This window comes from Megalops cyprinoides, chromosome 6 (assembly GCF_013368585.1).
Source record: "Megalops cyprinoides isolate fMegCyp1 chromosome 6, fMegCyp1.pri, whole genome shotgun sequence".
NCBI lineage: Eukaryota > Metazoa > Chordata > Actinopteri > Elopiformes > Megalopidae > Megalops > Megalops cyprinoides.
In genome coordinates this window covers 31690732-31716476 of record NC_050588.1, presented here as the reverse complement: position 1 = coordinate 31716476, position 25745 = coordinate 31690732, and the positions used below count along the sequence as shown (strand labels likewise).

The window sequence follows — 25745 nt, the reverse complement described above, 5'->3', positions numbered from 1 at the left end:
TTTGAAATTAACAACGTTTCTCTCTAATTAAGAGTTGTTTTAACACTGAAACTGCAGGGTTTTTTTTTCACTTTGCAGAACTATACATTTGCAAAAGTGTTATAACAGGGTTATTGTTACAAATTCGTTGACTGTCCCCACATTCCTCACTGTTGATTTAGTTTCCACATCTAAGCCCAAGCGTATATTAATTAAGCAAATTTGCCGAATAAGCGTTTTATCAGAATGAGATAAAATTCTGTTATTACTCTTTTCCTGTTTTTACCCCTCCTCTCTTGCGTAAACAATGGGATGTTAAGATTATGATACATACACCAGACAGTCGGTTTAAGTGATCCAAAGGTCGGACAGTCCGCCAACAATTTCTTGTCAGTCCGTTGATGCCGGTACGTAATGTTTAATCGGTAACGACAGCCATCAATGGCAGTCAATTACAGACACACAGTAGTGACTACAGGCGATGGTCGGTAGCTAACGGTTTTTGACGGCTGGGTGTGTGTATCTCTCCCCCTGAACGCACTACTTAAAGAGAGGTAGCCAGCTGCTTAAAGTCATCACTTCAATTTAACAGTTGCATATATCCCCTATTTTATATTATCTAAAGAACTGTGGACCAGTGTTACAATACAAAGGTTTATAGCGCAATCTAGTAGAGTTGCTTTCTGTGAACAAAAGTCACTGGAGGCTTGGTTAGGATCCATCCCAAGGGAACTGTATCCTTTTTTCTGCATGGTTTCCATGCAAGTGTACATATTGGTATGATAAACACACAAGCCGCAAGTTATTTTACTGACATCTTAATAAAAAATCAACATAAACAACACAAATCTCACTTAGCTCACTTAGACTTTATATGGAAAGGATCACTGTGCTGACAGGACTCGATGCATTAAGAAATCGATTAAGTAAATATTGTATGTTTGACTTAAACAGTCATAAATCTTCATCTTAAGAATGACAACACTCATTTTGGTCAGCACTTGCAGTCTTTTTAAAATTTTGTCTCGTGTATCCGTAACATATTACCGTAGCAACGCTGGGTGTCATATCAGAAATCATAAAACTGCAAGAATAGAGTGGCTGTTTTCATAGTCACTGTTGACCGAGAGGAGGTCATGCTGGCCAAGGACTAACGCTAACTCACACCCACCTTTCCTGTTCTGTTGTATACATTTCACCACATACGGGTAGCTAACTTTAGCGATCCGCAAAGAGCTTGTTAGCTAAACTTAGCTCCCTTAAGTTATCGGACAGACACGTCTGAACGGCAGCCTGTCCCAGCACAAATGTTGCCATTAGTCAGCTAACCTGTGCCATCTTCGCGATTACTGAATATTTCGCTAGCTTGATCATTAAATGTGCACCCGATATGGTTATTTTACAGCAGATAGCTAACACACAGGTGATATTTAGCTAGCTACAAAAAGACACGTCATGAGCAAGTTATCGAGCTAGCCAGACTCTAACGAGACCACTCAACTTATTACACCCAGGTATTCTTTATTTTGCTTTGGCCGATGACAAGGTAACTAAGTCAGAGTGTAATGACAGTTAGATAACGTTAGTCTTAGACAGATGCACAACAATGACTTGTTAGCTGGCTAGCTAGCTACTAGCTACTTACCTAACAGCAGTAGTCTGTGTGTTTGCTTGTACTCTCTTTTCTCAGCTTTCAGGCTCTTGTCGATGTTCCGACTCCGCTTGTTCTCCGCTTTGAGTCGGGCTTTCTCCTCCACCCTGAGCCGATCCCTCAGCTGCGGGTCGGTGGTATGGTCCGGCTGTCCGGTCTCTCCATCCACACCGGAATTGCCACCCGTCCGCCCGGTGTAGGTTATCGCAGACTGGGGTCCTATTAACCTGGATCGCAGGCTATGACACATCCCCATCGCGTAGGGCCAAGTGGAGAAAACCGTTATTTATTCAGTTGTCAAATATATACGCGCAGAGGGGGGAAACACCATAATGATAATAATCCGGTCGGTCGGGTTAGTGTGTCACTGCCAAATTTTAAGCCGCTGTCCGCTTCACCTAGAGCTCCTGTCCTGTCCTCAAGGTCTCTTTCCACGCACCCCTCTCCGCTGCTCCAGCTGAAACCCTCCTTTCCAAATGCGTCTTCCGTTTGTCGAGAAAGGGCTAAGTTACACAATAAATAATACACGTTTACGCTTTGTTTTCTTTCGCTTTCCCCTTCTCTTCGCCTCAGATCACACCTCTCCCTAAACCCCTTCCTCACCCCCTTCTTCAGGTTATCTTATTTTTGGAGCAACAAGGGGATAGAGAAAAAACAACAGAAAACCACGCTTTTGTGTCACGTGATCAGGAAACGTGAACCTCAATTTATTACCGTAATTTACAGAGTGAAAAGGGGCCTGTCTGCTAAGCGAACGTGCTACACTACATGTCCAGACTGAGAATTGTCAATTTTTAAATTAGATATGCTTAATTAAAATAATTAATGCTGATTAATGCTTTATGGTTTTTGCTTAATTTTTAAGTGAACATGATATTAGGAAAAATTGAGGATTTAGAGCACTAAAATAACTGAGAATCGCAATGACAACTACCACTGTGTTTCACGGAACCCGGCTAGGAACAGTGGTTATGTCTTCAGGAAAGTGGAGCCACGCGCACTCTGGGATGGAAGTTGTGAACATATTAAATAATCGGAGATTATATTATTTAAGAAATTAAAATAAATAAATAACTACCACTGAAGTTCACGCACGCAGACTACAGCATCCTAACAAATTGTGAATGCGTTTGAAATTCCAGTTAAGTTTGTTGTCTTCCTTTTGTAGTGGTGATTCATATGTAATTCTTAGCACTAAACAATACATTCCAATGTTAGCAATATCAGGTTACTGGAATTCGTGATCTGTACTCTTAATTTTAGCTTGCTAAATGATTGCCGACTGATTGCTGGATCTGCCGCAATATCCATGTGCTTCAATTTACCTTGAAACTATATATTATTTACAGACCCTGTAACACCAGATTAAAATGCAGCACTAATGAAACGGTGTTATTTAATTTGGCCTAAACTTTGTTGCATCCTCAGAAGCATAAACTAACCATGAGCTACCACTTCTACTTTATGTGCTCCTAAAATCCGAAGATCTTTAATCGTGGGAAGAAAACCGTGTAAAGGTTGACCGTTAGAACCAGTTCCAAGAAAAGTCCGATCAACTGCAATCCAAAGCATGCGCCTGGAAGTGTATGGAAAATGTATGCCCGGGGAAATATGGATACTCACCTTCAGCTGGATTTTTACTGCAGCTCATTTAATATGGACATTTATTGTTGAATTATTAGAGCCACATAGCAGTCAGGAAATAGTGCGGTCAGTCCAGGAAGTGAGAAGACACTTGTTGTTCATATTGGGAATGAGATTGAGAAAATTCCCTCTCTTGCTTTGTAAAATAGCTAAAATGATTTCTAAAATGTGACTGTCCATCTGTTCTACAGAATGCACACTCTTCATAGCTCAGTGATAGTTGAATGACTGATCATTCAAAAGGTATATTGTACTTGTTCATATTTTATTAATAAAATAGCTTTATCTGATATGTGGCTTGTACATTGCTTTGTAAATTGCTTTGAATAAACGTGTCTGCCAAATAATAAATGTAAATGTATTAACACTGAGCCTTTGCAGCCCACAATATCCTCTGACTAATATTTCACACTCACATGTGAATAACCTATTTTAAGAAAATAATTAAAAAGCATTTTGGTTCACTGTTTATTGATGTGAATAACTGCAGTATATATTAACATCATTGCTCTTTGAAAATGTTTTCAGGTATGGATTAATTAAATATGTGATTTTACAAAGGTATTCTGAATAGCCATGATCAGACTTTATATATAATATTATTGTTTGTTTGCTGCATTATGCAAAGAAACATTGTACTGGAGATCAGGGATTATTATTATACTCATCGATACTTTTTCTGGATTTACAATACCTGCAAGGTTCTGTTCCTTACCAAATGAAAGAGTATTCCTTATTGAATGAGGTGAAATACTCACAGCCCTGAGGAAGTGCACCATTTCTGCAACATGACATTAAATTTGTGGAATATGGTAAGATCATGGAATGACAAGAAGAGTAATTGGATCACAGAGTCAATTTGCACTAGATGAGTAAACGTTGGCGATACAGTTTAAAATATCACATGTAATGAGTCAGTATCCTGTTTGTCCTCTAGATGGCATTGTGGTGATGCTGCACATTTGCCGTGAGCCAGGCAACCAAAAAACATGGTAACACAGGGTGGAAGTAATTGTATTATCCATTAAGTGCAATTAAATTGATGTTTGATTGAAATATTAATTGTATTGGTTTCCCCAGTGCTTTACAATCAATAGTAAGGTTTATATATTACACACATGTAAAATCATCTGATCAGTATTCCTGGGAGATGAGCAAGCATCTTGGGAGGTACTTCAACTTCTGGTTAAGACCAACACCGTTAAGATCCCAGACTTGACATCTATAGTGTTACATTCATTCTCTCTTTTGTTGAGAAAGGAATCAGACCAAATGAATTGCACAATTAATGTCCTATTATCAATAAAAAATTTCAGTAGTACACACAAAAACAAAACACTGAAATTTGACTGAGAGAGACAGAGAGAGAAACTGAACTAAAATTAGAGACACACACAATAGTAAGATTGTGCTCTGCCATTATGGTCTGTTGTGTAATTGAATTTTCCTTGTTGCAAAGTCTACGTGCAGCACTCCAATGATAAAGGGAGATTGTGCCGAGCAAAGACAAAGTAGATAACAGCTAGCTGTGCCAGACTAGCACAGACAACTTTGATCTGTCAGTGTGTATTTCAGACATATATAAACAACAGCCTTGATGATGATGTGGCTGTATTTAATATGCATGGGGAGGGGCAGCATGTTATTATCACCATGCATTAATACACCACTGTTGGAAATGGGATGGAAAAAACATGTGAATCTGTGAAAGAGCTCATTGTAGCACGAGTCACCACAACAGGTTAATTTTATTCTTCTGACACAGCTTATGCAGTTCAAGAATCTTTCTAAATATATCGCCGACCCTCTATTTTTTTTTTTTTTTGTGGTCGTTACAACCCTTCACAAAACAATTTTCATTCTTCTCATTTTCAACATTCGAATTAATTTATTTCTCAGATGTTGTTTTTATTATGTATTTGTCCATGATACAATTTGACAAAACATTTCAAAGGTCCCTCATGTACTGTATTGACATCAGTAAATTGTACCTTGTCTATGAGATAATGGCTCATAATGTATACCTACAAAATGGTGTTTTCTTATGATCAACCTCATAATACATTTTAATGGGTGGTTATGCATTAGTGATTTTCCAGCCATAATTGTCTAAAACATTTAAAACATTATAAAATAAGAGAAAAGGAAACACACAAGACAAATAGAAACTCTACTGAGCAGAAGATGAGCACAAGCACAAAAAGAGGACCCACCCTCATGAGCCACTTTGGCTAACTGGCTACGGAAACACCCTTTGTATGTTCAAGACAGAAGAGATGTAATATTCAGAAATCACAAAGAATATTTCAGTGTCTAGACCTTCATAGAAGGGGACTGGAATATATATGTAAATGATGAAAAATATAACAATATATATGCAGGACAATAGAACACCAGACCTTAAAAAATAATAATCTTAAGTGTCAGATGTATTCTAGGTTTCATTAAGTTTTTATTGCTCATTGAAAAATGTTTGCACAATGGCACCTTGAAAAAACAATGATAGTGTTTCCCTTTCATTGACTTACCATGTAACTTCTTTGTTAGGATGCTGTAGTCTGTTTTGTGCAACCATTTCAGTTGGCTAATTGACAGCAGGATGTGTTTTGTGTCAGTTGAAATGGCTGGAAAGCACACAGACACTGACAGTGCAGCTTTCCAGCCATTTGACAGACTGTGCTACTGAGCTGCACAGATAGTGTTACAGTGAGTGTTATCAGAGACAGACGTCCCGGCCTGTCACACAGGCCTGGTACAGCTCATTTGCACCCGTAACTCTCACATTGACACAGGCCATTGTCCATTTGGAATCATCGCTATCCCATTTTCCATGCGACATTACCGAATGTGACTGCGATGTTTCATTGTTCACATCATATACTGTATAGTTGACAGTTCATTTCAACAATGACTGGCTGTGAGCTTATCTTAGCATAAAAGAAGAGCATGTATTCCACAACCATGAAGATGCCACAAAAATACACTTATATGTGTACTAAAATATCCAAATGTGTACATACTCAAAAAGTAGTAAATTTCAGTCTCTTGTGTTGTCATATTTGTTAAACAAAAATGCGTCAAGGAAATTACTGTTATGTACTTATGTTAGATTGATATGGACAAAAAAATCCACATGCTGTTATTCTTTGTGGGCTGGTTGGCAGAGGGTGGGGGGTGGAGATGAGCCGGAGGGTGATATGGGTAACTCCCTGGCAGTGACATCATTATCAATATAAAAGTCCTGCAGGCACACTGCTGCATACTTTGAGGATTCCTGCCTGTTTGAGAGAGCCTGTCTATTCACCATGCGCGAGATTGTTCATCTGCAGATCGGGCAGTGTGGAAACCAGATCGGCTCAAAGGTAACTGCATAAGTCAAAGTAATAACTCTCCTGTCATACTTGTATGCTCAATTACTTTAACTGTTAAAAACGACGGGAAGAAAAGCTCAATAATTGCAGTGGAATAGTTGCATAGTTGTCTCGTTTTTAACGCTTTATGTAATTCACAAAAATAAAACATTTAGCAGTCCCATTTTTTGCAAATCTGCCAAGGCAATGTTTTTCACTTGCTTGTTATTGTTGTGTCTTGTCAAAAAAAGATAGCTTGAAATGTATTTCATTAGTGAGACTGGGCGAGGTGCCAGGGCGAGTTGTAAGTGGCAGAGGGTGTTCCCTTCTCATTCGTCTGCCGCTAGATAAGGGAGTGGTGAGGGTGGGTCAGTTTATCACTTCTGCTGAGGACAAAAGTGAGAAATGCAGATCTTGCAAAAAAAAAAAAACATTACAATAAAAGTTAATGATGTTAACGCTGTCTGTGTGTGTATGACTGGATGAGTGTCAAACAAATGTAATGCATGATGATAAAGCAACACTCTGGCTTATTTCCTTCAAACATAATGAATTAATTTACATTGTAGTGTGTCAAAAGAAGCCAATTTGATAATCTCTTGGCCTGTCTTTATCTTCACAGTTTTGGGAGGTGATCAGTGACGAACATGGAATTAACACGGTAGGAAGCTATGAAGGCGACTGTGACCTGCAGCTGGAGAGGCTTAATGTCTACTTCAACGAGGCACACGGTGAGAGCAGCCTCAATGCACCACACCGCATGAGTACAGTCGCACTGAACGCAGAGTCACAAACTGCACTGAATACTGACCGTCACTGACAAAAGTGCCTCCCTCTCCCACTGTCAGGTGGAAAGTATGTCCCTCGGGCCCTGCTGGTTGACCTGGAGCCTGGAACCATGGACAGTGTGAGGAGCAGCCGAATTGGACAGCTCTTCAGGCCTGACAACTTCATACATGGTGAGGCACAGCGGAGCACACTGCATATTTTAACACATATACATGACAAGTTCTCACGAACGCCCCTCGGTTACAACCCTTCTGCTTTTGGCTGCTATTCTTGAGTGAATCAGTAGCGTCTTCCCATAAAGATATCTATACCCCTGCTGTTTTTTTTCAAAGCTCTGTGTATGGGAAAAAAACAGTCCTTCAAAATTTGTTTTAAAATTGAACACAAAACAAGCAGTCAAAGCCATGTGGAATTTCAATCTGAAAGTGGTTAGATCTTATCAGAATTTACTCTTTAATGAACAGAATTTACTCTTTATACTTTTTATACATTATACTTTAGTTTTCTATACTGCCAAATCGTATACCTACCCAAACTGATGTAGAAATGTCCATAATCCTCTGTTTCTGTGGAATAGGCAATTCAGGTGCTGGGAACAACTGGGCCAAGGGGCACTACACTGAAGGGGCTGAGCTGGTTGAGAATGTGATTGACAGGGTGCGCAACGAGTGCGAGAGCTGCGACTGCCTGCAGGGCTTCCAGTTTGTGCACTCGCTAGGCGGGGGCACAGGCTCCGGCATGGGAACCCTCATCATCAACAAGATCCGCGAGGAGTACCCGGACCGCATCATGAACAGCTTCAGCGTCATGCCTTCCCCGAAGGTTTCCGACACGGTGGTGGAGCCCTACAACGCCACTCTGTCTATCCACCAGCTCATAGAGAACACAGACGAGACCTACTGCATCGACAACGAAGCGCTTTACGACATCTGTTTCCGCACGCTGAAGCTGACCACGCCCACCTACGGGGACCTCAACCATCTGGTCTCCCTGACCATGAGCGGGGTGACCACCTCCCTGCGATTCCCTGGCCAGCTCAACGCCGACCTGCGCAAGCTGGCCGTCAACATGGTGCCCTTTCCTCGCCTCCACTTCTTCATGCCGGGCTTCGCCCCGTTGACATCTCGTGGGAGCCAGCAGTACCGCGCACTCACAGTGCCTGAGCTCACCCAACAGATGTTTGACGCGCGCAACATGATGACGGCCTGTGATCCGAGGCATGGCCGCTACCTGACGGTGGCTGGGGTGTTCCGCGGCCGCATGTCCACCAAGGAAGTGGATGAACAGATGCTGGCCATACAGCAGAAGAACAGCAGCTACTTTGTGGACTGGATCCCGCACAACGTCAAGGTGGCAGTGTGTGACATCCCTCCACGGGGGCTTAAGATGGCCTCCACTTTCATCGGCAACAACACAGCCATCCAAGAGATATTCCGCAGGGTGGGCGAGCAGTTCTCCCTCATGTTCCGACGCAAGGCCTTCCTACACTGGTACACAGGGGAGGGTATGGACGAGATGGAGTTCACCGAGGCTGAGAGCAACCTCAATGACCTGGTGTCCGAGTACCAGCAATACCAGGATGCCACTGCTGACCTCGACTGGGAACCAGAGGAGGGAGGAGAGGAGGAAGGTCCATCACCGATGGTAACAAAATCTCACGCCAGGACTGAGATCAGAACTGAAACAGTGACTGAAACTACAACTGAGATAGTAGAGGAAGAGTAGAGGACTTGTAAAATTGATAGAAAAGGTTGTGTGACCACTTCACAGCTCCATGCAGTAGCGCAGCCACGCAAAACTTTTCCAGACCAGAACTGTTAGCTCTGTTTGTTTTTAGCAGGAAGTAAAGGACTAGAGGCACGGAATGGTGAGATGAGTGTGAGAGTGCAGTGAAGAAGTTTTCTTGTCCCACAAATATGTGTAACACTTTTGAAGTTCAGTACTCTCATCAGTTGTTTATCTCTGATATCCTTTCACAAATATTCAGATTACAAGTACGTGTTTTCATGTTTTGTACAAGTTATAGCTATGCAGATTAATATTACATGCAATGCCAGCAATATTGGGGAAAAAGTCAGACATTTGCTCTGCAAATTAGTACTTCTATATATTAGTTATTCAAATTTTTCTGCCAGCGGTTTGTTACAGAACATGCACAATAGATGAAAAATATTTTGTAGAGCAAATTCTACAAATCAATGAAGAATTGCATGTTCAAAAACTGTAAATATTTTCCAATGATTGTATGACTGTTTTTGCGTGCTTTATATTTATTTGCACTGTGACAGGCAAGTTTACTAGCTGGGTTTGTAATGCTCTTCTGTAAAATAGGAAATCTAATGAGGGATAATCGGTAGTAAGATTTGTTGTGAAATGATTAATTGCAAGGTGGAGCTAGATTGATATTTTTAAATACTTTTAAACAGTGTATCATTTAAATCTCATAATTATGTAAATGATAAAATAATGTATTAAAATGTGCATTTGTGATACTGACAAACTAAATGAGGAGCCTCATTTGAAAATTTAACTGAGGATTTAACTGAAATTTTTTTGAAGTAGTCCATCTGATGTAAGAAGACAAACAATTTTAGTCGTTTCTGCTGTTGGAGAGATTGATAAAGATTAATATGGTATTTTTGGAAACAATTTCATTGAAAGAAAATGGAAATACACCATATTTGTTCACTGTATTTAAATATTCCCCTGGCTTTGAACAGGGAAAAAGAAAGTTTATTTCCTGTCTTTACAACTCTCAATGTTCTAGAATTTACAGCTAGATATATTTGCAAAGTATCATGTTTTTTTTTTCCTTTTTAAGTTGCTCTGAATAAAAGCTCCTGCTAAATGACAAATTTAAAATGTAAACGTACCCAGTTATCTTGTGACATCACCAGCTTCTTAAAAAAAACAACACTTCGGTACAGTGAGTACATCACCCCTCCCTTTCATCATGTGTGCTGGAGAGAGATTACAGCAAAGACCCCTGTGAACCGAGATAAGCAGCCGTAACAAGGCTGCTAGCGCCGTCAGAACAACTGTACAAAAATTGACAATGAGAGTCAGAGCGCAGACCACCCAGCTCAACTCTGTATAAAGTTAACCTCAGAAATATCCTTTAAAAAATTCTCACTTCTGGATATATACAACCCGGCAGACATGTTTACTTTTCCAAAACTCAATCTTCTATCATTTTTATGAAATACTATTTTGTGACTTGATCCTTCACTAGAAGCAGACCTGCAATCTGCATTATGTGTTGAATATGCATTAATGTGAAGTATGTTCCATTTGCCTTTAATTAGAATGCACTGTAAGGTCAACTGGAAAAAAAAAAGCTAAAACAGTAATACATAATGGCATTTTATTTCATTTATTTAATTCCAAGAGCGAAGCTTGTTGTCATCTGATTAGGTGTAAGACTGTACAGCAATAAACCCAAATTTTCATTCTCACAAACAATACAGGTGAACTGACGCGGATGGTGGCATTCATTCCCACAGAATGGATCAGTGGTATTCAACTCCTGCAAGAAAAATATAATCACACATTAAACAGATGCCGACAACGCCCCCCGTCTGCTTTAATACACAGTTAATTAAAGAAAGGGGACAACCCCATTTAGCTAATCTGCTACGCTGACCAAAACGATTTCACCCCTCGATTTCCTAGAAGACCGAAATCCATATTGTGGGGAAAAATGAACTTTTCTAAATTTGGTCGGGAAGCAGCTAATGTTTCGAAACTTGGGGGAAACCGTGTAAAGGCAAGAGAGTAAGACGCTTCGAGGACCACGGCTCGCAAACTGTCCCGTTGTGTTCAAACTCACATGTTGCTTTAGGTCTGCTGATCTTCACGTTGGCCTCGGCAGCTTTCTCCGCCTCTACTTTGAGCTGGGGTTTCAGCGCTGCCCGCACCACTCTAGCGCAGATCGCCGAGTAGCGGATATAGCTGGAATGACAAAGGAAGATTACTCTTGTCACATTGACAAAACAGCCTTCATTCCGTTTTCATTCAATTTACAGGTGAAGCGCAATTGCACAAGACGCCCTTGATATTCCATCAAAACCTTACAATAAAGCTTTGACTCGAGACTTAATTGTAGGTTAAACCCAAAATACATAACTAGCCTCCCATCGCCATACCACTGCTGTACTTAGAGATTAGCTAGCCAGCTGGGTGAAACTAATCACCATGCCCCGCTGTGCCATAGGCAGCTATGACGACTGGCTAGCTGGCTAAGAGTAGGCCAACAGCCCAAACAGCGCACAGTCAAGGTGAAATTATGTTCACTGCGCGGTTAAAGCGGGCGAAGCGGCTAGGCATGTAGTTAACTCGTCAGTGACATAGATCAATCACTTTATCTTCACATCAAAACACAACTAGACCAGCTAGATAACTATGAAATCCACGACATAAAGCGTGGACTTGACGTTAGCAAAGGAGCTAGCTGGTTAGGGATTTCACCAAAAGCTAATTCAGTGACAGCCATTCGGTTTACACATATTAGCGTCCAGTTACAAAAACACTTGTGTAACAACCGAAATCCAGCTATATTGCAGTTATTAAAATAATAAGGTAGCTACCTCAAGCCCGCCTGTCTCCAGTATGCAACCATTTCTGCAGCGACTAAACGTTTAGCCTGTACCCGCTGTTGTTAGCTTGCTCAAGGGCGCACAGAGAAGACGGTGAGCGACCGGATCTTCTCCCTGGAACTTCCTCTAGTTTTCTCATTGGTGGCCAAATCAGAGCCGGTTATTGGCTAGATCAATTCAGACAATAGTTTTCTCCCTCCCCTTCCCTAACGCGATTTAATGAGGTTTGTCTATTGTCTATTCAGAAGGATTAACTGGACACATTAGTACAAAACTCACCTCAAGTGAAATCTGGGTAAATATTATAATGTAAGTAACTGATATGTAAGAGTAAGTTAGGATTCTTCTTTATTTTGTTTTGATTCAGCGTGTTTGTTTGTCGTGTTTTAATGTACGTTACGTATCTGACGGTACATGTGCAAATTAGCTGTTTGGAGATTTTAGGTAAAATAACGTTAACTGAAACCACTTACATCTAAAAGCAACGCCCTCGGTGTGTAAACACGTCAAATTACTCACAAATCATACACTCTCCATATGTTAGAGAATCCACAAAATTTATACATGCACATAAATAGCTTTGCCACTCAAATAATCAATTTGACAACAAATCTACAGTGAATAAATCTGACCCCATTACCTCTCACTGAAAAGGGGCACTATTCCACAAGAATGCTGCTCAATGCTTTTTTTGTGTGTGTGAAGTCACATGGGCAAATAATGGGGAGCCCGCCTTATTTAATCCATATTGTTACTATTAAATAGCACATTATATATGTCTTGTGGTTACACACACACACACTGTAACGACTTTGCGTGTTGCGTAAAATGGTTACTTTCTAAATCTGCGTCTCAGAGCTCGACATGGGCTACTTAGCCACGATGTTAAACTGCCCCCTGCTGTTGACGGTAGATACATTCATTGTGTTAAATTACGAAAGAAGAAAGTACAGTAAATGAGGATTATCTGAGGAGTCCTTTTTATAAGACAAAGTCCTTGCGTAATCGGTATTATGTATTTCCAAGCGCGGAAAGGAAACAGGATATCGCACTATCACGATTTTTTTCGAACTGTTACTTCTTCGTCCATTTTTTTCTCCTCCTGGCACCCACAAAAGGTCCTATGCCAGGTTAGACCAAAGTAAACAAAGGTTAATTTCCCACACACACACACACACACACACACACACACACACACATATATATATATATATATATATATATATATATATATATATATAAGCGCACTTATATTTATCTATAAAATTATTTATTTACTTTTTAGTGATGGAGTAAAACAATTGTTCAAGTTCCTGAAGCCACGAGCCATGTAAAAAATGCATTTATTGTTACGTAGGGATGGATGTATAGGGCATCTTAGTTTGCTTTATAAAAGTATCAGAAGACATTCTGGTATTATTGTGAAAAGTTAACGTTTGCTGTGTTTTTGTGCAACATGTGTACAGCCTGGCATTTGGCATAGGCCTATGTTGTGAATGTCCCCATGCAGGTATAGTTTACTAAGTTACATGACGAATTTTACCCTGAGAGCTAATATTATCAATGTATAATTTAAAGTGCAATCCGTAGACTGTCTGCGTAGCCTACTAGGAAATTTATTAAACACATATGTGTGATTCCGACACCCCTCCGAGTGTCGTCCGTCTGAAGTATGCAGCGACAGCGCTGGTATCAACTTGGCAGGTTACGATATTACTGTGTGGTCGCACAAAGACAGGTTAGAATTTCATAAGATCTGGGCAATTCTCGGCACTATGTACGGCACTTTATAATTGGTCATAAGGCATTCGGTAACCTTTAGTCCTTCAGTACCCTACTGTTCTCACACATACTCACACCTCAACTTGTGTACCATTCTGTACCATGTGGTCTCACTGTGTATATTTGTTGGACGCATTTCATGCGATCATATAATAAATACTAAATATGTTATAATAAATAGGTTCTGTTTCTTCTTCTGCTTCTCATTCACAATTTTCCTGCTGCACTGCATTATTGCAAATTCTCTGTTCCCCGTTTTAGTGATTATCACCATAAGCATCTACGTTGTAGCGACCAGCAAATAATTTTCTGTCCTCGGCCACTGCTTCCGCCAGATGGCGTACGTTGACCCTTGATGCATTTTAAAGCAAGAGAAGAGTTATTCAGAGAGAAATCATTCAGGCACCTGAATTGCATGTATATAGACCAATTATTCCACAATTAAGCGAAATGAAAACAAAGTGCATTCAAAAACATCGAGTGACTAGGTTTTGCTCTTTGAATTGAATGACAGAACACCGAGAGATGCTTGAAGCTTAACCAAGGGGAACTAAAAATGAATAATACTGAGCTATAATATGGCAGCATCCATAGTTATTATTTTAATAACTCTGTCCAGATCCGGGAGGAGAACAGTAGTAGTGGCTTCAAGACTCACCACATGAAGTACCACTGACGTAAATATTGACGGTGCAACTGGTGACAGAGGCCCATGCAGGAAGGCTATTTTTTAGCTGCTTTACTATTGTAGGTGGGCCCTCTTGTGCATTGATTGTTTCATGTAGTCTTCAAAGTAACCATTCAATGATATCACTAAAGTTACTTGTAATTGTGATAGCTATATATACCACCTTCCCACCTTGTGTAAAACACTTACGGTTTTGAGTCATAGCCTATTTTTATGTATTTTGTCCTTATTGAAATGTTCCAAAACTGCATGTTTTATTAAAATTAAATATTATTTCTACCCACCACTTACTTAATTTGGTTGCTTTCTTCTCAAAAGTTACAAAGGAAGAAGGCTTGAAGAATTTTTTCTTTTGCGTTTGTGTTTGGGGGGGGGGGATTACAATTATGTTACGCTACAGTGAAGTACATAGGCATGTTGGATGACATGGGGGCTGGCTAGCAGGTATTCTCTGCCCTTAAGTAGCTGGCCATGTGTCAAGATGAGACTTTTTTTAGAATTGGTGAGGTTAGGAATTGGGTTGGCCATGCTGATCTCAGATCAGCAGGGCGGACAGTACCCAGAGCTACACTGAGATCACAGTGGCAATGGTATCCTTAGCAATGACATGTATGTCCTTTTCATTGAATAGGTGATGGTAATGATTCCAGCTATTTGAAGACATAACGGAAAGAACACTGACAAGCCTTCCAGAGGTGTTCCTCATGTGTGTCTGACGCTGCTGTCATGTGAAGGAACCAAGTAGAACCAAGAGTAATGTGTGATCTATAATTGGTGGTGTTGGCATATAGCTAGCCACCAAGCTGTTAATAGCTTGCCTGACACTGAATGAGTAATACATGGAATTAAGATCATCTCCCAAACTATAAAGTTTTAATGTTTCAGTAACGATCTACCAGAGAACTACACAAAAAAGCAAAAAAAAAATGGTCTTGTTTGACTGGAGAACTCCATAATTAGACCATCATAAATAGGTCATCAATAGCGTTAAACCAGTTTTCCTAATTAATGCAGACGTCACTCAGACGAAAAATTATGTGATTTGAAATGAGGACTTTTGGGATAATGAAACTGGAAGCATTGTATAAAATGCTGCTCCCTTTATTTTAAATATGTATTTACTGTAGCCTGCTGGAATATTACCTGTCTTTGTGTATCGTAACCGTTTTCTATTTCAATAAAGCATAGATTTACAAAAAGATATAATCTTACATGATGCATATTGGGTCCTTCCTTACAAACAAATTTGTGGATGCGTTCCGACCTTTTCCCTCTCAGACGCATCGGATTGGCACAGACCACTGATCCACGGCAGATAATAAAATGAAAGATCAGTGTGTCCAGATCAGTGTGTACCATGTTTTGCGAAACGCCGTGGCTGCCATTTTAATACCATTTTTGATAAAAGAACGCAAGCCAGCGGAAGTGCGCCATTGCAGAATCATGTGATTGCCGGCAGGGTGGGTGGGTGCAGCATTTCTTCTGCGGTAGCGGAGGAAACCCGGTCATTTCAACTGCGTCCGCCCCGCAGAGTCGTCTAGAAACTTCTGATCGCACTCCATAGACGGCAGTCATGAAAATCTGGACATCAGAGCACATATTCAAGTGAGTAAAATGTCCGAGGACCGAATAATGTGTACCGAGGTAACACAGTATAGCTGCTTATACAAGTAGGCTAATGCTCTTCGTTCAGGAACGTGGTACAAAAACCGGCGCCTTGAGCTTCACTAGCCCGCTACTGTATTAGCCTTTAGCTCTCCGATTATGACATATTGACTGGCTAGCTAACTACCTAGGTGAACGTACATAGCCTTTTAGGTAACCTTGTAGCTTCATTAGCGAGAGTTGCTAGTTACATAGTTGCAATATGTAGGTAGTTAGATCCTAATTTAATAAAATGTAAACCCCAAACTCTGTAGCTTGTGCAGCCCGCGGAAATGATAGCATTGTTCGCTAGTCACATGGCAAACTACGAGTTAGCTACCTTAGTTGGGTGGTAAGGAGCTAGGTAGCAGGTGTTAGCTAATTGTTAACCGGTCATCTAAGTTTCTGAAGGTAACATAAGCATGACATCAGCTGTCTTGATCTGCAAGATGCTGGCTAGCTAGCTCGATGTACGATAAGCCAGTTTGCCGCATCTGTTAGCGATCTAGGTGGCTTTGTTAGCTGAATACCTGTCGTTGATACTTCGAGACGAAAGCTGTTAATGTCAAATTGTAAAGTTAGCCGTGTCCCCATAACTGGGTCAAGCCAGGGACAAATTACAATAAAGATTTTCAGTGCAGAAGTAGCTTGCTAATTGACGTTAGCTGCAAGTTAACGTTAACGGCAAGTAATTTGTCAAGCGTAAATGAATGATATGTGATCACCGTGTGCATGCACAACGTGTTCCTATGGGCGGTTTCATTTTAATTACCTAATATACACCTTTAATGGTTAGTTGGTGTAACTAGCCAGTTTGTCAGTATAACGTTAGCCGGCTAGCTGTGCAAATGATCTCTGCTAGTTAGTAGTAGTCATAATTTCACTGATGAGTTAATTATCTTAAAAAACCAATGTGATAAGACATTGCGAAGTTAGCTAAGTGTCACTTGTGTCACAAGTGTCACGCAACTTTTAGCCGAAGTGTCTTTCCAACATTCTTGCTGAGTTGGTTGAAGTTTCCAACCGAGCTTGCCAGTAAATCACTCGAATGTCATTTGCTAATTCATCCTAGCGCAGCAGCTTAACAGCTGATCTCTGAACAGGGCAAACCACGTTGTTTCTTTGGTCCAACATTGTTCCTTTGTAAAGGGTATGTGTTTGGGAAATTTGCTATCTGATACTGTTAGTTTAAAAATAGCAGAGTAGCCCAGGTCTCCTTACGAGGCATATCTATTGAATGTTACTTATTGCATCTTGTGATTTCTAAGTACTGAAGGCATTACTAAATACTGTATGTTGTAAATGAATGACAGCTCGAATATGTTCAGGTAGAAATGTTTCGCATGGAGTCAGTTAGCTAATTTTGTTCGTTTCTGATAAATTTTATCTTATGTTCTTTGAGGTGGCGGGTAACTTATTAGGACATTAATATTTACGTCAGGTGATAGAATTGTGCAGCTGCCGCTTAAAGTAATGTTGGCTAGCTAGCCAACTAGTTGGCTTACATCAGAAAAGTTGACGTGTGGTCGTTTGGTTGGTTATGGCCCATTATATAATAAAATCATATTGGTCAGTTGGTGTTAAAAAGGCGTTTTTGATAGCATTTGACTTTAGAAACAATTGTACCAGTTTTGTATGAATCAGGACAGTTCTGCAGGAGTGAACAGTGAAATGCGTGTGTAAGATAAGCATTGAATAATAGGTCAATTGCGTAGTCCTGCCAGGTCCAAGGTGACACAGTTCAAACGTGTTGCAGGCAAGCTTTGAACTCTGAACCTCTCAGCTTTGTCTTTCCAAAGCGGCCGGTTTCAAAAGTCATGTGTAAGTGAGATTGCATAATTACCCTTGAGGAGCCGGCTGGCTTCAACCTTTCCCCTACATATAGTAGCACCGCCTCCCCCCTGCGTCACAGTTCCGCCTTCTGCCAGGCCTCTCGCCGTGTCCATGGCAACAACCCACAGATGAATGCGTACAGTGTGTGACATACGCTGTTTGTTGAAGTCATATGTCTGCATTGAAGTTAATGGGTTAGACAGATAATGTAGTAATATATTAAGTTAAACATAGCGCTAAGTCCTAAATAAGGAATTCATGTGGTCATGTAGTATATTGAATAAATATAACTGCGGTGATTGCTCTTGTACATTTGAAGCCAGACATAAAAATGATGTTGGATGAAAGTCACGTTGGATGAAGTGTTTTACTTTTCTATGACAGAGGTTGTGTGTAAATGCCAAACTTATCTTAACGTCTTAAAGTTCATCTACAGAGCTATTTGTAGTCAGATTTGACCCCTGTGCCCCTGTCCATAAATGTAACCTTGCCATTGAAAGTTGCCAGTTTCCAGGCTATGTAGGTCTGTATATAGTTACTTAATACTTTAAAGTTTGATATCTGTAGATGGAATAATTAATCATAAAATCTTAACATGCACTCTTAGTAAAGTACAGTAGATGAGGTTTCACTTATAGGAATAATCAGTGGAACTGCTTAGCAATAAGCCATGCAGTTGCCACCAAAAAGATGTAGAGGATTTTAAGGCATATTTGAATTTACAAATCATATCTGAAACGTGGAAGGTTGCAAATACCCAGATTCATTATTGATTTAGGTGGAGTTATGATTGCCTGTGAGAAGGAATACATGCCAGACTAAAAATACCTAGCACAGTTGGTATGAAAACGGCTTACTTAACTGGACAGCTGTTTATTCTGCTGTTATGTGGTGTCCTGAAAAGGCCATAGCCATTAACAAACATTTGTTAGCAGTTATGACTATCATAGAAAAACTGATGCTACCCTGTAACTTTGTTCTGAAGTTAAACAGGACTCTGGCCTGGTAAGTAGTTGGATGGGAGACCTCTTGGGAAGAAACAGCTTGATGCTGAAACAGGTGTTTGTGGGCCAGGAATTCAGTGTAAAATAACACCTGTGTTTCAAGGTGTAAAATGTTATTTAACATAAAAAATAGGGCAAAAGCATACAAAGGACAAAATTGTTGCTTCATTGGGAAGGTTGAACTTGTCTTTCATGCCCTTTTTTTTAAACGTGGTGAGGTGCTTTTTGTCATGTGCATTGCGACTTTGTGTGTTCCTGTACAGCCACCCCTGGGAGACGGTGACCAAGGCGGCCATGCAGAAGTACCCCAACCCCATGAACCCCAGCGTGTTCGGGGTGGATGTGCTGGACAGAAGCGTGGACACACAGGGAAGACTCCACAGCAGCAGGCTGCTGAGTGCGGAGTGGGGGCTGCCCTCCATTGTCAAGTCTGTGAGTGCTCTGCCTTTTTGTCTGAAGGGGCGTTTAAGCATGGACAGTGCAGGGAAGGACGACTGAAACTCAGGTCATCCCTCAGAGGAAAGGAGTTAGGAGAAGTTTTATTGACTTCTGGAAAAGCAGCAATCAGAGGCCCACGTGAATTGGGGGTGTGTGTGGTGACCAACGTGCTTTGGGAAAGGACGTCGTCAGAATTCCTGGACTGCCTTTCTGAACGGCAGCGAGCCACTGGTTCCGTTGTCACACGGCCAGCTGGGGGCTGCTCACGTTACTTTTCAGCTGGATGCCAGTTTTAGTTTCTGTGTGGTGGGTGCCAGGTGAAGCACGGGAACGGTTGACCTTACAGTCAGGCTATTTCTGTAAGAGAAGGCGGGCCGATTGCAGGGTGCAGCGCAGTACCCCTGGCACATGATGTCCTGAACAAAGTGGTGCCATTCCGGACATTGCAGAGTACTACCTTGTAGTGTGATGTAACTGGTGGGTATATGATTTCCAGGCATTACAAGAGGGAGGGGTCTGAGCTGTAGCCAGAGTCTGATTCTCCACACAACTCTTCATACTCATTCACTTTAAGTGGGACATCTTAGGGGATGTCATGTCAGATTTCTCAGGGGGGGTGTACAGATGCATGATACAAATGTGTACAGGAGCTAGTGGTCATATGACCCATTTGACTGGTAACTTTATCTAATGTCACATTGAATTTTGGAGTGGAACAGTCCATGCTGTGCCCACACTTGGAGATGTCCCTGTCTGTGTCATTCTTCTCTCTGTCTCAGACAAGGTCAGACTGGATAGTTGTCTGTTGTCTGTAAACTCTGTTGTCTTTTCCTTACACTGGCCAGCCGTCAAATCCAACAGAAGGTTGTTGGTCATGAGGTTTTTTACATAACTGCAAGATGAACATGACATGTATTAAGTACTGTACTGAGCGCAACAGGGTTTCTAAGCTCTGGCCAGCTTTATACAGGGCAGATAAGAGGCACCCTCAGAACTTTCTAAGCGTCATCGTATGTGAAAGGAGGCCAAGTCTGGCTGATTACAGCGAAGACTGATTATCTTGTGGGTTATTGGAGATAGCCCCAGTACTATGTCACTCTTACACAAGCAGCTGACCCCTAAGGAGTTGCCAACCCAGGGCTCTGAGACTTTTATGAATGGCAGCATTAAGTGGAAATTGCTATGGGTTTTTTTTTTTTTATTTTTTATTTATGCACTTGTTTCCTTCTAGCTGATTGGTGCCACACGAACATGTACATACATCCAGGAGCATTCAGTAGTGGACCCCAAGGAGAAGACCTTTGAACTGAAATCAACGAATGTGAGTATTGTTTTTTTTTTTTTTTTTTTAGTCCAGAGGAAAATGAGTCAAAATCATTCAAACATTTTGTAGAACTGCTGAACTATGGTGGAAGGTGACTTTTACAAAATAAAACCTCTCAAATGGAAGTGATTTGTGTAGCTCCCAAAAGATACAAGGAGTTCCCTTGTTTTCTCGGTCTGCTGAATGTCACCCCTCCTAAATCTTCTCTGGGCCACTGGTGCCAACATGAAGGGCGTTTGTGCAACTCTTGTGTAATGAGTCATGCTCTTCAAGCACCTGAGGAATGAGCCCTTACAAGATCTGTATGAGGCAGTACTTGTTCTGTCAAACAGTTTGTTTTGAAAATGAACTTAAAAGTAAGTGGGAGAAGGGTGTCACATAAAAAACCGTCTTTCTACGGTCCTCACAGCTCACATTTACCAACCTGGTGTCTGTGGACGAGAGGCTGATATACAGACCACATCCCGAGGATCCCGAGAAGTAAGCTGGCTCTCACTTTCTAACTTTGTGCTACCTGTATACTACATGAATGTTCTATACAGAAACTACTGGAAAAAAAAACATGAAAAATTTCCTCATATCCTATTCTTCCACGAAGGGGGAGACTAATATTAGTGTGACGAATACCAACAATGGAACGTGTTTAGTTTTTGGCCACGCCTTAATAATACACGATGTGTTGGAATGTGGTGTCTCCCTTAGGTTGTTGTCACCATAGCAATGCCAGTACACACCTTGCTGACTGTTTGTTTTTTCTGCACAGAACAATACTGACGCAAGAGGCACTTATCTCTGTAAAGGGGGTGAGCCTGAGCAGCTACCTGGAGGGGGTCATGGCGAGCACTATCTCAACAAACGCAGGCAAGGTAAGATCTCAGCCATCAGCTCATCCATTTGGTTTGTATATATATGTATGTATATAATGGTCAGACTTTATCAATTTCTGTGGAATAACTAGACTTGTAAGAGTGTACAGTACTTACCATAGTGCTGTCATTGCAGCGGATTGCTCTATTTTTACCACATGTAACACAAACTGTCTGTAGGGGGTGGTATGCGGACACGTTGTATTCACCGTGTTACTGTGGGCAGGGTCGGGAAGCCATGGAGTGGGTGATCCGGAGGCTGAACACCGAAATCGAGGAGCTGGCGGCTACAGCGCGTGGCACCATCCGGACGCCGATGGCCGCGGCAGTCACAGAGAAATGACCCCAACCAGCCCTTCCATTACCCATCTCCCTTTCCAGGGTGGCACTCTACTCTATCACCAGCCCAGCCTCCCTCTGTGTCGCCACCGTCTCTTACCTCTCGTTTTGTGGGAACAGCCTCTCCATCTCCCCTGACTGTGTATCTACATTAGATACCGGTTGCATAAAGCAGGCGGCACAGATGGAGGCTCCTTATTTATTACGGGGGCGGGCAGGTTGTGACTCGGTATTGAGGGACCCATGGTGAGAACAGTGGTTGCTTTTTGTGCATCAGATCACTGATGAGAACACCAAGGGGCACCAGAAAGATAGGTGGTTGCCAGAGGAGACTTAACGCTCTTGGTGCCCCTGCCATCACTGCATCTGTTTGCGCTCTCCTTAAATAGACCACCGCTCTGTCCGGTCTGGTCCGTACTGGTCGGACATTTGTAGAATGTTCGCGTGACCTGGACCTGGCATGAAGTGTGAAACGGACAGAGTGGAGGGAGAGGCGTAGGTGAAAGAAGCATAAACAGGTTTATTGAAAGGTCAGCACAAACGTGCAGTGATGCCTTATTAATGAAATGGTGCTCCCTTAGCTTGGCTATGTTAGCCACTGTCTCACTATGTGTCTTTCAATGCAGAGTCTCCAGCTCTTAAGCCCAAGGCAGGCAACAACGCTTGCTGGGTTATCCTTGCCTTGCAAGCATCTCCGCACTTGAATGTCAAGTACTGTACATTTATATTTTTAGGATTGTTAGTATTATTATTGAAAAAAAAACAAACTGTAATGAAGGGAACATGTTCAAGAAACATCCTCATTTATATTTGTTTTTTTTATAAAAAGCGGACCATCTCAAATGCAGTGTGACCTTTGATATATGTGGCTTTGCACGATTTGGGATAGCCCGAGGTGCTGCGATGGTGAAGGAAGATGGAAGAACTGAAGGATTTGGAGGGAAAAAAAGTGGATTCATTTTCACATGCATTTGAGACAACACTCTGACATTATGCAGATACGACATGGCACACTAGACATCACCTGTCCTCAAGTGGTGCTGTGTGCAGCCCTTCTACATGCCGAAGCCAGATTTCAACAGAACTAGAGATTTTTTTGATGCATCCTTTATTTATGGAAGTAGTTACATTGGTACTACAGGAGCTGAAGAAAAGATCTGTGTTGTTACATGCATTTATACCACTGGTTATCGTTATCGTTGTATGAGTGGTTCTAGCACTGAAAAAAAACCTTGGGACTTTTTCACAGACCATGTTTTACACAATGGCATTGCTGACATTGTTTTACAGGATTTCTGTGTTTGTAAAGCATTTAAATTGGTACTTCTCTTTACAAAAATCAAGAGGTTTGTGCCTCTCTGTTCATACCTGTCTCTCCTCAGTCTCTGCAGAATCTGTATGGGTACTTGTTTCTTCTTAGTGAAGCCAATGTTCATACTGTGCTGAAATGCATTGATTTGCAGTCTGATGAATCATGACAGTAGATGGATAGAGACTGAATCTGACCCAGACATGGTGTGATGTATGAGTGTTACAAGGGAACAAAAAACAAAGAGCTGGTTGTGTGTATTTGAAAATGTACTAGACTGCTTGGCCTCAAGTTGGAGCCATTTCTGCCGTGGCAACACAAAAAAAAAAAACAAAAAAAACAATGGTATTTATTTATTTATAGTATAATGGCGACTTGCTATATGCATTCAGTGGCAACCAATGAGCGCCCTTGAAAACTTGTGGCTTGGGCATTCGAAACATGCTCTAGGAGCAGAAATGCACGAATCTACGTCTGATGTTCACAAATGGCAACTTTACCCCCAGAACAAAGAAATACAGTGCAAAAAAAGGGTTCATTGTCAGTACAGAAGTGGAACCATCTGTAACACCTTCGCCTTTTTGCAGAAGCAAAGCAGACATGATTTTTACAGATGATGAATGTGTACAGTGCATGTTTTGTACCACATGATCTGTAGATGTTGCAGTTTGGATGGTCTGTACATCGATGATTCTATTGGTCAGCCTTTAGTAAGTTCGTTGAAAGTGAATGACTTCTCAAGGCATAAAGTTGAAACTGCTCCCCCATAAAAAGGCTTGTGCATTTTCTCCACAGTTTGGCAGTTAATAAAGCAATATTTATGTACTAACAAACTGACTACCTGACATTAATGTAGTAAAGCTTTATTTTAAGAAATGGTAAAATGTTTAAAAAAAGGAAGTGGTCCCATAGACTGGGTTTGCAGCCTCTGACTTGTACCTTTGATCCTGCTCAGCTGGTCAGTCAGACAGACAAAATGTGTAGGGTGATGCCAAAGTTGCTGTTGTGCACTGTAGGGTGAGAATGAATGAAAACCTGTTGTTTACTTCAGCTGTTACTTGTGTCTGATTCAACACCCAGAGACCAAGCATATCAGTGTTGACATTTCTAACAGCCGTTGAAATAAACTGACATTTGACATCTTTGTCTTGTTCATTTGTTGAAACTGAAGAGCCAGTGTAACTGTACACTAGACCATCTATTTTACATAAATGATGGTAATAACGTATTCATTTCCAGTATAAAGATGAGCCCTGTTAATTCCCCCACTGTGCTGATACTGTCTAGGACATAGAAAGTTGTTAAAATCTGGAGGAAATGCATGCTTGTCCACTTCCAGCCAATTTATATCTCTGATAAAAACTTGATATATCAAAACAATACTTGTTGGAGTCACATAGAACATAACTGTACTAGTAAATTTTGTACATACAAAATTATACTAGTACAGATTCAGATACACGTATCCAAATACAATGTTAATCTGTTCAAAAACATGTAATACCCTAAAATGGGTGACTGTGTACAACATGCTGTGATTTTTTGGACATTGCATCACTTCAAATCCAAAATGCTGGAATACACAGCCAATACTTTTGGGAATTCACTGTATGTGAGAGCATATCTTATTTTATGTGCTCACTTGTTTTGTCACTCAGATCTTTGGCTGACTTGTTAAATGATTCAGCTGTCAAAGAACAGTACAAGCCTGTTTTTCTTCTGTAGTCCCACATAATGAATTTAAATGCAGACTATGCAGAGCACGAAGATATTTTTGTTAGCATTTGTACCTTTGTTTACATTGTTCAAAGCAACTGTGCAGTGCACAATCCACTTTTAATACCTGTTTTTCTTTCCTGAAAGATGTACATATTGTGCAAAACACTGCAGTATCAGAAATTACTTGTCTCTGATGAACTGCTGCTACCAGAATCACCTGGCTGTACCGACTGTGCACACTCATTACATGGGTCTGCAAATGACAACAGGCACTGTCTGACTGCAACCCTTGGCACTGGATTTTATGAACAATCACAACATAAATTATTCTTACATCATTTTGAAGTCTTGCCCTCATAATAGAGGGTTATTTTTGCAAATGAAGAAATAAGTCTCACAATATGTAAGACATGCACTTAACAGTGTAAACTGTTGAAAACAAATAAACTCTGAAATACATAATAGTGTCTAAAGCCCTGTAACCTGCTCTGAACCTGACAGGACCCAATGAAACATGTCAAGGTTGGGCTGGCTCAGGCCAGATTGGGCTCAACTTTCTGGATTTCAGGTTTTGAATGCAGTGCAGTCTGAAATCTGGGCCAAAATCTAATTTTGAAAGAATGAGATATAGATCTACACATAGGCAATTAATGTTTTTTTTTAAAGCTACCAAACATGTCAAGGTTCAGCGGAGGAATAATTTATTTTGGCCTACCTTATTTAGACATAAGAACTTATTTTTGAGGTTTTCCCAAAAAGTACTATTCATTTTGTGGAACTATTGTTCTGAA

At 40.9% G+C, this 25745-nt stretch overlaps 4 protein-coding genes across 4 annotated transcripts in view; 2 read left to right on the top strand and 2 right to left on the bottom strand.

Moving 5' to 3' along the window:
* gnas (GNAS complex locus) overlaps positions 1 to 2288 on the bottom strand; it is a 67953-nt gene extending 65665 nt beyond the window's left edge. Inside the window, exon 1 of the mRNA XM_036531442.1 lies at positions 1625 to 2288. Coding sequence (XP_036387335.1) covers positions 1625 to 1886 — 262 coding nt within the window. The 5' untranslated portion in view covers positions 1887 to 2288. The remainder of the gene's footprint in view (positions 1 to 1624) is intronic.
* Positions 2289 to 6534: 4246 nt separating this feature from the next.
* On the top strand, positions 6535 to 9916 carry tubb1 (tubulin, beta 1 class VI). The gene is made up of 4 exons (XM_036531399.1): positions 6535 to 6636; positions 7247 to 7355; positions 7473 to 7583; positions 7991 to 9916. Exons 1-4 carry the CDS (start codon positions 6580 to 6582, stop codon positions 9136 to 9138), a joined length of 1425 nt encoding a protein of 474 aa, XP_036387292.1. The 5' UTR covers positions 6535 to 6579; the 3' UTR covers positions 9139 to 9916.
* An 854-nt stretch (positions 9917 to 10770) lies between these two features.
* On the bottom strand, positions 10771 to 12120 carry atp5f1e (ATP synthase F1 subunit epsilon). The gene is made up of 3 exons (XM_036532311.1): positions 12000 to 12120; positions 11243 to 11364; positions 10771 to 10939 (listed from the first exon to the last, which is right to left on the bottom strand). Coding segments are annotated over exons 1-3 (156 nt in total). The 5' UTR covers positions 12032 to 12120; the 3' UTR covers positions 10771 to 10937.
* Positions 12121 to 15932: 3812 nt separating this feature from the next.
* Positions 15933 to 24375, top strand: prelid3b (PRELI domain containing 3). Its single transcript, XM_036531209.1, has 6 exons — positions 15933 to 16083; positions 19223 to 19391; positions 20629 to 20718; positions 21131 to 21201; positions 21485 to 21587; positions 21814 to 24375. The coding sequence occupies exons 1-6, from the start codon at positions 16052 to 16054 to the stop codon at positions 21928 to 21930; spliced, it is 582 nt and encodes a 193-aa protein (XP_036387102.1). The 5' UTR covers positions 15933 to 16051; the 3' UTR covers positions 21931 to 24375.
* The last annotated feature ends 1370 nt before the right edge of the window (positions 24376 to 25745 follow it).